Below are 12397 nucleotides of genomic sequence, written 5' to 3' on the forward strand. Positions count from 1 at the left end.
GATTCATGGCAACCTCATCCATTCATCCGTTATACATATAGCTAACGGCACATACATATATACATACTTCTTCATACTTCTTATACATGCATACACATACATTTCTTCATACATACATACATTCATACATACATACATACATACATACAAGACAGCTCTCTCTCTCTCTCTCTCTCTCTCTCTCTCTCTCTCTCTCTCTCTCTCTCTCTCTCTCTCTCTCTCTCTCTCTCTCTCTCTCTCTCTCTCTCTCTCTCTCTCTCTATCTATCTATCTATTCAGTTGTTATAATAATTCAATGTATTTCTTATATTATAGTAAATAAAATAAGTAATCTTCGAGACCATATCTAGAGAAATAAAAAATAAATTGACAAAATATATAAATAACATAGAAAAAAAAGTTATATTAAAGAATAACGAGCCTATGAATATTATTTGTTTACATTTTCAAGAGGAAGAGGAGGAAGAGAAAATGATAGAGGATAGAGAATAAAAATAATAGAAGGAAAACAAGAGGAAGAGGAGGGAGGAAAAAACTTGTCTGGCGGAAAGAGAGATAAGATCATGTTAGGTAGAGGGATAACGAGCCCATGAATATTGTTTGTTTACATTTTCAAAGAGGAAGTGGAGGGACGCCGAAGAGGGAAAAAGAGGAAGAGGAGGAAAGCACAGAAGATAAAGAGGAAGAGGAGGGAAAAGGAAGCTTGTCTGGAGGAAAGAGGAGGAGATAAGAGGAAAGAAGGAAGAGGAAGAGGAGGGAGTTGTGGCTTTTCCTCCTTCCCTCTTTCCTTAATATAGATATGTAGGAAGGGTTGTTTGACCTCTTCCTATCATTATTTACCTTTTCTTTTACCTTTCCTTACCTTTCTTAGCCTTTTATTCCCTTCTACTTATCTCTCTCTACCTTTGCTTACCTCTCCTTTTCTTCTCCTTTGCTGCTTCGTACTTTTCATTACTTTCTTAACTTTTCTCTTTATTTGCTTTATCTCCTTTTCCCTCTTTTTACCTCTCTCTCTCTCTCTCTCTCTCTCTCTCTCTCTCTCTCTCTCTCTCTCTCTCTCTCTCTCTCTCTCTTCTGCCCCTTCCAAGACAATTAAAACATAGACAAGATGAAGTTGGTAAGTTGGAAATAATTAAAACTTTCATCTGTTTTAGTGTGATTGACTAAATGTAATGAAGGAATTTTTATATTTATCTCTAGACATAAATATCTGCAAAATTATATTCTTTCTAAAACAGTGCAATATTTTTAACCATTCCATTCTATCCCATCCTTCTTCTCTCCCTTCTTATCCTGTTGTTTCCCTTCCTCTCCCTTCCCTCTCCCTCTTTTTCCTTCTGTTTCCCTTCCTCTCCCTTCCCTCTCCCTCTTCTTCCTTCTGTTTCCCTTCCTCTCCCTTCCCTCTCTCTTTTTCCTTCTGTTTCCCTTCCTCTCCCTTCCCTCTCCTCTGTCTTCCCTCTCCCTTCTTCTTCTTCTTCTTCTCTATCCCCCTTTTCCTATCCTTTCCCCTTCCCTTCCCCTCCCTTCTTCCTCTCTAATCCTCCTCTCCCTCCCCCCCCAGTACTGCCTCAGTGGCCACCCCAACAAGCCATGCAATGTGGTGACCTTCAAGAGCGTCACCCTCATGCTGGACTGCGGCTTGGACATGACCAGCGTCGGACACTTCCTGCCGCTGCCGCTGGTCGCATCTCCGCGCCTCTCATCCCTCAACACATGGATGCCGAGGGATGCGGACCCGCAGCTGGAGGGGGTGAGGAAGGGGGGAGAGGGAGAGAGAGAGTATGGTTGATTTGGGGTGTGGTTATGTGTGTGTGTGTACGTGTGTGTGTTTTGTGAGGTAATGGAGGTAGATTGGTGGAGAATTTTACAGTGCGAGGAGAGTTAGATTGATACCTGTTTTGTTCTTTCCATCTTTCTTTTTTACTTTTTTTTATTATTATTATTATTATTTTTGTTTTTATTGTAGGAACTTTGAGAATGTAGGAATTATGCCTTTCTCTCTCTCTCTCTCTCTCTCTCTCTCTCTCTCTCTCTCTCTCTCTCTCTCTCTCTCTCTCTCTCTTCCTTATTTTTCATTCTTATTTTCTTTCTTCTTTATTTTATTTCATTCTTTATTATCCCTATTTTTATTCTCTTCTATTCATCTTTTCCTTTTTTTCTATATAATTCATTCATATATTTTATTATTTGTCATTTCCCCTTATTTAATATTCTTCACTTTTCATCTTTATTTTTGTTTTTTCATCCGTAATTTTGTTTTTCATCCTTATCTTTATTTTTCATTCTTATTTTTCTTTTTCCTTATTTTAGTTTTTCATCCTTTTTTTGTTTTCTGTCGTTATTTTCAGCATTCGTCAATTTCTATTCTCCGTCAATTCTCATTCTTTTGTTGTCGTCCTTTTTCCAGGAGCTCCGCGAGTGCATGAATCGCGTGTTCATCGACTCCCCGCCAGAATTCGTCCCTCCAGCGCCCGGCCTGGTGGACTTCTCGGAGGTGGACGCCATCCTCGTGTCAAACTACCACAGTATGCTTGCGCTGCCCTTCATCACACAGCACACCGGCTTCAGGGGCGTTGTGCTTATGACGGAACCCACTCTGCAGATAGGAAGGTGCGTGGGTGTGCGTGAGGGGTGCTGGTGTGGGGTGGGAAGGAAGGTGTGATATGAATTAATAAGGTTGTAAGGGAGAGAGAAATGGGAGGAAGAGAGAGGAGAGAAAGGAAGAAAAGGCAAAAAGGATGAAAGGAAGAAATAGAGAATTGAGCGGAAAAGGACTAGAGGAGAGAAAGGAGGAAATAGTAAAAAGGATGAAAGGAAGGAATAGAGAAATGAGAGGAAGAGAGATGGAAAGGAGGAGAGGAAAGAAAGAAGGGAATAGCCAAAAGGATGAAAGGAAGGAATAGAGAATTGAGAAGAAGAGAGAGAGAAAGGAGGAGAGGAAAGAAAGGAGGAAATAGGCAAAACGGATGAAAGGCAGGAACAGAGAAATGAGATGAACAGAGAGAAAGAAATAAAGAAAGGAGGAATAGGCAAAATGGATGAAAAGGAAGGAATAGAGAATTGAGATAAAAAGAGATGGACGGAAGGGAGAGAAAGCAAACATACCATCCATAATACATACCTAATACCTTAATACATACCCTTATACATACCCCAGTGCCCTAATACTTATACCCAAATACCCCCAAACATACCCACATACTTCACACAATAAACCGCTCATTATTATTATTATTATTATTATTTTTCTCTCGCTCTCTCGCTCTGTTCCCTTCTCCTATAATTCCTTCCCCTCCTGTCTCTCTCCGGCATATGACCACAGATGTTGCGCCGACTAAACAAAACTTTCCAAACTTTCCTCCCTCGGCCCAGGCTGTTTATGGAGGAGCTGGTTGAGTACATCGAGCGCACCCCCAAGGCTCGGCACGCCCACCGCTGGAAGCACTACCTCCGCGCCCTCCCCCCGCCCCTCTGTGACGCGCGCACCCCCAAGACATGGCAGCCGGCGTATACCATGAAGGCCATCAACGCTGCGCTCTCCCACGTCCAGATTGTGGCATATAATGAGAATATTGTACGTGTGTGTGTGGGGGGGGGTGGGGGGTATAGGGGTAGGGGGGTTGTTGTGGGGTTAAAGAGAGAGTTTAAGGTGAAAAAGAGCCAATTTTTTTTGTTTGTCTGTTTGTTTATTTTTTCATTCCTTTTTTTTTTATTATTTTTTGTATTATTATTTTTTTTTGTCTTTTTATGTTTATTTTTTTGTTCTTTTTGCGTTTTTTTTGTAATATTATTTTGTTTTTTTCATTTTTGTTTTGTTTTTTTTGTTTATCTGTTCAAGTTTGTCTGTTTTATTTTATTTCCTCATTTTATCTTGTGTTTTTTTCTCTCTCTATTTCCTTTTTTCTTTCCTTCCTTCCTTCTTTCTCTTCTTTCTTTCCCTCTTTTTCTATTTCTCGTTTTGTCTTCATTTCTTTGTTTCTCTATCCAAGTTTCTGTATGTCATTTTATTCACTTATTCATGTTATTTTCTCGTCATTCCTTCATTTATTTATTTTTTCCGTTGTTCCAGGACATCTGCGGAGCCCTAAAGGTGACTGCCGTAAGCTCTGGATACTGCCTCGGAAGCTGCAATTGGCTCATCTGCTCGGACCATGAGAAGGTTAGCTCCCCCATACACACCACATTAATATTTAGTGTTTTATTGGGCTTCTTATAATTATGTATCTATGTAAATCTATGTAAGACCTTTTAACCCGGTAGCTGCGGGGATCGTGTTTCTTAAAGCGAGAAAAATGAGAAAAAATCATCACTCACGCAAACCATTTCATAATATATATCAAAGCATTTGTGATCAGTTTATGTATCATCTATTTTTTGGGGTTTATATCGTGGCAAAAATTTGGCCTGTCACTGGTACACGGTAAAGCCACAAATTTGGCCTGTTGCTGGTACACGGTAAAGCCACAAATTTGGCCTGTTGCTGGTACACGGTAAAGCCACAAATTTGGCCTGTTGCTGGTACATGGTAAAGCCACAAATTTGGCCTGTTGCTGGTACACGGTAAAGCCACAAATTTGGCCTGTTGCTGGTACACGGTAAAGCCACAAATTTGGCCTGTTGCTGGTACACGGTAAAGCCACAAATTTGGCCTGTTGCTGGTACATGGTAAAGCCACAAATTTGGCCTGTCACTGGTACATGGTAAAGCCACAAATTTGGCCTGTTGCTGGTACATGGTAAAGCCACAAATTCGGCCCATCGCTGGTACACGGTAAAGCCACAAATTTGGCCTGTTGCTGGTACATGGTAAAGCCACAAATTTGGCCCATTGCTGGTACATGGTAAAGCCACAAATTTGGCCTGTCGCTGCTACTGGGTTAACCTCTCCTCCTCCTCCTCCTCCTCCTCCTCCTCCTCCTCCTCCTCCATGAATCACGTTTTTCACACTCATTCATTCTTTCTTTATTTATCGCCATTAATATTTTTTTTGTGTCACCCCTACAGCTTGCCTACCTCAGCGGCTCCTCCACCCTCACTACACACCCGCGGCCCATTGACCAGAGCGCCCTCAAGAACGCGGATGTCCTGATTATGACGGCACTCAACCACACACCCGTCTTCAACCCGGACTCTATGCTGGGGGAGTTCTGTGTGGCTGTGGGTGAGTGGCGGGTGACTGTTGGTTGTCTGGTTGTTTGTGGTTGTTTTTGTTTTATGGTTAATATTTGGTTGTTTCTGCATTTCCTGTTTGCTTTAATATATTTTTTGTTTTCTTTTTCTTCTTTTGTTTTCTTTTCCTTTGTCTTTTCTTCTTTTTTTTCTTTTCTTCCTCTTTCTTTTTCTTTGTAATTCCTCATTTTCTTCTATTTTTTGTCTTCTTCATTATATAGTCTTTTCTTCTTCTCTTTCTTTTTTTCTATTTGTTCCTGATCCACTTCTTCTTTTTCTTCCTCTTCCTCTTCTTCTTCTCTTTCTTCTTCTCTTTGTTCCTGTACCACTTCTTCTTTTTCTTCAACTTCATCAATTACATCTACTTCATCTTCATCTACCTCTACTACCATACCCTAATCCGATTATCTCCCAAACCATATTCTGTACCCTAATCCGATCATCTCACAAATCATATTCCGTACCCTAATCCGATCATCTCACAAATCATATTCCGTACCCTAATCCGATCATCTCCCAAATTCCTCCGCAGCCCAGACGGTGAGGAACGGGGGCAACGCGCTGGTCCCGTGCTACCCCAGCGGCGTTGTCTACGACCTTTTCGAGTGCCTGTCCAACCACCTCGATAACCTGGGCCTCTCCCTTATACCAATGTACTTCGTGTCCCCTCGCGCCGAAAACTCTCTCGGATACTCCAACATCTTCTCGGAGTGGTGAGTGTGTGTGTGTGTGGGGGGAAAGGGAGGAGGAGAAGGAAAGAAGAAGAGAGAGAGAAGAGAAGAGAAGAAGATGAGAAAGAAGGAAGAGGAAAGGAAAGGAAGGGAAAAATAAAGAAAAAAAAAATAAAAAAAAAATCAGGTTCTTTCTGGTCTTTATTTTTTATGTTTCTACCTCATCCACTCATCCACTTAGGAAGAAGGAAAGAAGGAGGAAGAGAAGAAGTTGAGGAGAAGGAAAGAAAGGGAGGAAAGGAGAAAGGAAGAGAAGAGAGAGAAGAAGAAGAGAATAAGAAGAAGAAGAAGAGGAAAGGAAGAAAAAGAAAAAAAAAAAAAAAAAAAAAAAAAAAAAAAAAAATCACTGAGTTTCTCTCTTCTATTTTTTATGTTTCTACCTCATCCACTCATCCACTTACTCATCCATCTTCCCCAGGCTGTCATCCAGTAAGCAGGGGAAGGTGTACTCCATGGATGACCCCTTCCCGCACGCCCACCTCACCCGCGTTGGGCGGCTCAAGGCGTTCAAGAGCTTGGATGCCGAGGGGTTCAGCTGCGAATATCGACAGGTGTGTGTGTGTGTGTGTGTGTGTGTGTGTGTGGGGGGGGTGCAGGTAACGTATAGAGGATTTGAGTGAGTTATTTATTTATTTTTTTCATCGATTGAAGAGAAAAAAATGTCTGTGGAAACGAAAACAGTAGCAAAAAAAAGCTTGCCTCAATATCTGCTTTCTTCCATCTCTCTTTTATATTCTTTGTTTTTCCTATTTTTCTCCATCTTCTTCTTGTATATTTTCTTCATATTTATCTTCATCCCTATCCTCATCTTCATCGTCTGCCATATTTAAGGTCTAAGGCACAGAAATTTCTTTATATATAGTTACGTTCGAATAAATAATACTAAATGTCTCCCGTCAGCCCTGCATCGTGTTTTGCGGCCACCCCAGTCTGAGGTTCGGCGACGCGGTTCACTTCATCGACATGTGGGGGAATAACCCGCAGAACGCCATCCTCTTCACAGGTGAGGTCGCGTTCCTTTGTTTTGGTTCCTTTGTTTTGATTTTCTTTTGTTTTGGTTGATTTTCTTTTGTTCTGGTTCCTTTGTTTTGATTTTCTTTGGTTTTGGTTCCTTTGTTTTGATTTTCTTTTGTTTTGGTTGATTTTCTTTTGTTTTGGTTCCTTTGTCTTGATTTTCTTTTGTTTTGGCTCCTTTGTTTTGATTTTCTTTGGTTTTGGTTCCTTTGTTTTGATTTTCTTTGGTTTTGGTTCCTTTGTTTTGATTTTCTTTGGTTTTGGTTCCTTTGTTTTGATTTTCTTTGGTTTTGGTTCCTTTGTTTTGATTTCCTTTTGTTTTGGTTCCTTTGTTTTGATTTTGTTTTGTTCTGGTTCCTTTGTTTTGATTTTCTTTGGTTTTGGTTCCTTTGTTTTGATTTTCTTTTGTTTTGGTTCCTTTGTTTTGATTTTCTTTGGTTTTGGTTCCTTTGTTTTGATTTTCTTTGGTTTTGGTTCCTTTGTTTTGATTTTCTTTGGTTTTGGTTCCTTTGTTTTGATTTTCTTTGGTTTTGGTTCCTTTGTTTTGATTTTCTTTTGTTTTCTTGTGGTTTTGTTGCTTATTTTTTTGAGCTGTCTGGTTTCGTCGTCTATTGAGGTGATGTTTGGGTTTGTCGTTTATAGTTGCAATGTGTGTGTGCTTATTATTATTATTTTAACTATTTTTCCCATCTGCTCTTCAACCTTTCCTTCATTTATCTCTGTTTATTCATTCTTCCGCTGTCCACCATAACTTCCTCCACCCGATCATCTTTATTCTTTATATTTCCATCTGTGCAGGTTATATATTCTTCCACTTCCTGCCATAATCTCTTCATATTCAATCTCTGTTTTGAGCTCTTGGAAATAGTATCACCCTTCTCTTTTAATTCTTACTTTTTCAATCATTCATTCATTCATTATTTTTTCCTCATCCACTCTTCTACATCCTCCTCTCGGCATCATTTTTGTGGATTTATTTACCTACCCTTCCATTTTTCATTTGTTTCTCATCCACTTTTTTTTTCTTTATTATTCTGTTCACATTTGTCATTTTATTTACTTATTTATTTTTCCGTTTTCCGCCATAACTTTTTTTTCATTTACTACATTTTTTTTCCTTTATTTTCCCCTCCATTTCTTTTCTCTTTTATTCCCTGCCAGTATTTTTATTTTAAGTTCTTCCATATTTCCTTTTTTTATCTCTCCTATCTCCTCTTATTCCTTCTTCCATTATGTCATTATCTCCCTCTCAGTTTTTCTCCCATTTCCTTGTATTTTCCTATCCATTTTCTGACATATTTTTTCTTTATTTATTCTCCATTTTTCGTCCCCCAGAGCCGGAGTTTGATATCGTGGAGGTGTTGGCCCCCTTCCAGCCCTTAGCCATGCGTCAGGTGTACTGCCCCATCGACACAAGCCTGGACTTCACACAGGTAACGACCCCACACACACCTTGACCTGTAGTGCTAGTCTGACCTTACCTGCCTTAACTTGGTAGCTGCGGGGATCATGTTTCTTAAAAGCCCGTCTCTCCACCTCTCCCTTTTCCTTCCTTCCCAATCCCCTCTTTTCCCTCTCTGTCTCGGGTGCTTCGTGGTGCAGTGGTTAGCACACTCAGAGTGGAAAAATTTGGGCAGCTTTTCCGACACCCTTCGCCCCTGTCCACCCAGCAGTGAATGGGTACCAGGTATTAATCGGGGGTTGTGTCCTGTCTCCTGGGGTCTGTTACCTTCTCCTATAATTCCTTCCCCTTCTGTCTCGCTCCGGCATATGACCACAGATGTTGCGCCGACTAAACGAAACTTTCCAACTTTTCCCCTCTGTCTCACCCCAACTCAGGCTCGTAAACTCATCAACGAGCTCAAGCCGGCCAAGTTGGTGGTGCCGGAAGTGTACATGCAGCCTCCACCCAACGCACAGCACCGCACGGACCTCACACTTGACCTGGTGAGTTTTTAATTTTTTTCTTTCATTATTTATTTTATCCATGTATTATTTTTTTTGTGCATGGGGATACTCGTCTTAAACCCCCTTTCTCCCCCCCTCCCCCCCCATGGTGACACCCCAGGAGGAGGCACCACTGACCTACGGGGAGTGCCAGCTGGTCAATCTCGGTATTCATAGGCGACTTGAGACAATGCACTTGACACCCGACGTGGCCCTGGCCCTCAACCCCATCACCATCCGCCCCGGCCTCGTCACCTCAACCATCACCGCTGCGCTGACGACGAAGGATAATAAGTATACGCTGAAGGTGGGTATGGGTGGTATGGGGTATATGGCGGGATCTGGGTTGGTGGGTAGGGTGAATTTTTTTTCGAGTTCTTGGGTTTGTGATTTTTTGGTTTTCTGTGTTTTTTTTTGTCTTTTGCTTTCTTTTTCTCTTTTTTTTCTTTCCTTTCTCCTTCATTCTTCCTCCTCCTCCTCCTCTTCATTTTTTTCCTTCTTTCCTTTCCTTTCCTCCTTTTTGTGTGTTTTCCTCTTTTTCTTTCTCTATTTTCTTTCCTTCTTCATTCTTCCTCCTCCTCCTCTTCACTCTTTTCCTTCTTCCTTTCCTTTCCTTTCCCCTTCTCTTCTTCTTTTCCTCCTTCTGTGTTTTTTTTTTCCTCTTTCTTTCTTTCTCTCTTTTCTTTCCTTCTCCTTCCTTCTTCTTCCTTCTCTTCTTCATTCTTTTCCTTCTTCCTTTACATACTTTCCTATTTTCTCCTCCTCTTTCCCTTTCCTTTCCCTTTCTCCTCTTCCTCCTCATCCACCACATCCGTCTCACCCACACCCGTCTCATCCACACACCCGCAGCCCCTGGAGGACAGCGAGGTTGAGCCACACACCCGTCTGCCAACCTGCTACCCCTACGGCAACCTCAATGTGGATGAGCTGGTACAACGGCTGGCGCAGGCTGGGCTGGCGGATGCTCGGGTGGATGACAGCAAGGAGGGCCTGGTGATTACGCTGGTGAGTGGTGGATGGGAAAAAAGTGGATGAGTGGAAAGTGGAGAGATGAATGAAGGAGGTCTGGATGAATGGATGAGAAAAGTTTATGGTGGATGACGGATGAGGAGATAAGCGGATGGGAAGAAATTACCCGTTAATGGGGGAAAATATATCAGAAAGTGGAGGTTTTCGGATTTTAAAATTTCGGATAAAGGATTTTCAACTTGTAGCAGTATCCAATATCCCTTATTCAAAACGTTTTCTTCTTTCTCTTTTTAATAAACAAATAATTAGATAAATAAATAGAACCATAATTACCCGTTAATGGGGGAAAATATATCAGAAAGTGGAGGTTTTCGGATTTAAAAATTTTGGATAAAGGATTTTCAACTTGTAGCAGTATCCAATATCCCTTATTTAAAACGTTTTCTTCTTTCTCTTTTTAATAAACAAATAATTAGATAAATAAATAGAACCATAATTACCCGTTAATGGGGGAAAATATATCAGAAAGTGGAGGTTTTCGGATTTTAAAATTTCAGATAAAGGATTTTCAACTTGTAGCGGTATCCAATATCCCTTATTTAAAACGTTTTCTTCTTTCTCTTTTTAATAAACGAATAAATAGATAAATAAACAAAACCATAATGTGTGTTCGTTCGTCTGTTCACCGCCCCAATGCTCACCTGTCTCTACCTTCACCCGCCAGGCCAATGATGATGTGGTGATTCAAATTAACGAGTTCGCTACACACATTATCTCGGCGAACAGCGCGCTACGGGAGAAGCTACGAGACATCCTGCTGGAGTGCCTCGGGAGCTTCTGATGGATGACCGGATGACTAGTTGGCGGATGGCGGATGATGGGTGATTCTTGGTTGGTGGATGGATGAGCGTGTAGTTGAATTTGTTTTTGAGATTGTGGTTGACTGGTCGAATGGATGACTGGATGACTGGATGGCAGATGGCGGATGATGGGTGATTCTTGGTTGGTGGATGGATGAGTGTGTGGTTGAATGGTTGACTGGTAGATTTGAGTTAGTTTGTTTTTGAGAGTGTGGTTGACTGGTAGAATGGATAACTGGATGACTGGATGACAGATGGCGGATGATGGATGATTCTTGGTTGGTGGATGGATGAGTGTGTGGTTGACTGGTTGAATGGTTGAGTGGAAAATTTGAGTAGTTTGTTTTTGAGAATGTGGTTGACTGGTAGAATGGATGAGTGGATGATGGTTGACTGGATGGTTGAGTAGTTGTTTTTTGAGTGGTTGACTGGTAGAATGGATGACTGGTTGACTGGGTGGTTGAGTGGATGTGTGTATGGGTGGTTTGGTTTGTTAATTGGATGACAGATGACGGATGACTGTGGTTGATCGAGTGTTTATGGTTGTCTAAATGGTTGACTGGTTGAGTAGTTTGTTTTCATATTGTTGAGATGGATGAGTATATGGTTGACTGGATGGCGGATGATGGTTGATTCTGTGGTTGTTTCTGGTTGTCCAAATGGTTGACAGAATGAGTAGGTTGGTTATGTAATGATGAGATGGATGACTATATGGTTGCCTGGTTGACTGGATGACTAGCTGGTTGACTGACTTGGTGGATGAATGTATGGATGAAAATGTATATGAATGGATGACTCATTTTGTTTATTGACTAACCAACAGACTGTACGGTTGGTTGACTGTGTGGTTGACCGGTTGACTGTGTGGTTGACCGGTTGACTGGATGACTGAATGGATGACAGGATGATAGGTGAACTGGTTGATTGGTAGAATATGGATGAGTTTTAGTATGAGAGAGAGACTTGTTCAATAAATTTTAGACTGAAATATCATCTTGTTGTTTTTCTTTTTATTTTATGACCTTGTTTAGCTAAGTGGGTCATGTGTTTGTTGTTTGTTTGTTTGTTTGTTTGTCTTCATTTCCTCTTCTTCCTCTTCTCTTCCTTCTTTACTTCTTCCTTCCTTCCTTTCTTTCCTTCCTTTTTCCTTCTTCTTCCTCCTTGTTTATTGTCTCCTTCTTCCTCTCCCCTCTTCATCTCTTCCTTCCTTCCTTCTTTAATCTCTCGTTCTTTCTTCCTTTTCCTTCCTTCCTTCCTTCCTTTATCTTCATTCCTTTATTCCTATCTTCTTTTCTATCATTCTCCCTCTTCCTCTTTCGTTTCTTCCTTCTTTCTCTGTTTTTTTATATTATTTCGTTTATTAACATTTATTTCATTTATTGGGATTTATTAGTCATTTCATCTATGGTCATTTTGTTGTTTATTTCATTTATTGTCATTTATTTACTTATTTCATTTATTTAAGTTCTTCATTTATTCAGTAGTGTATTTTTTTGCTTCAGTTCATTCTTTTTACTAACATTTATTTATATTATTCACGTATTTACTTATATTTTAATTATTTTCCCCATTTATTTATTTATCGAGAAAGGAGAAAGAAAGAAAAAAAGAAAAACAGAACAAAAATCATAAGGTATTAATTCTCGTCTGAAGAGGAGAAGAGGAAGAGGAGGAGGAGGAGGAGGGAGAGAGAGAGTAGGAGGAGGGA

At 40.6% G+C, this 12397-nt stretch overlaps 1 protein-coding gene across 1 annotated transcript; it reads left to right on the forward strand.

Annotated features, from left to right (window-relative positions):
- Positions 1-593: 593 nt before the first annotated feature.
- On the forward strand, positions 594-10736 carry LOC126982267 (integrator complex subunit 9-like). Its single transcript, XM_050834249.1, has 14 exons — positions 594-1117; positions 1562-1750; positions 2408-2610; positions 3373-3574; positions 4070-4159; positions 5004-5160; positions 5701-5881; positions 6318-6450; positions 6800-6902; positions 8249-8346; positions 8753-8860; positions 8982-9167; positions 9710-9865; positions 10554-10736. The coding sequence occupies exons 1-14, from the start codon at positions 1109-1111 to the stop codon at positions 10668-10670; spliced, it is 1932 nt and encodes a 643-aa protein (XP_050690206.1). The 5' UTR covers positions 594-1108; the 3' UTR covers positions 10671-10736.
- The last annotated feature ends 1661 nt before the right edge of the window (positions 10737-12397 follow it).

Source organism: Eriocheir sinensis, chromosome 50 (genome assembly GCF_024679095.1).
Source record: "Eriocheir sinensis breed Jianghai 21 chromosome 50, ASM2467909v1, whole genome shotgun sequence".
NCBI classification, from domain to species: Eukaryota; Metazoa; Arthropoda; class Malacostraca; order Decapoda; family Varunidae; genus Eriocheir; species Eriocheir sinensis.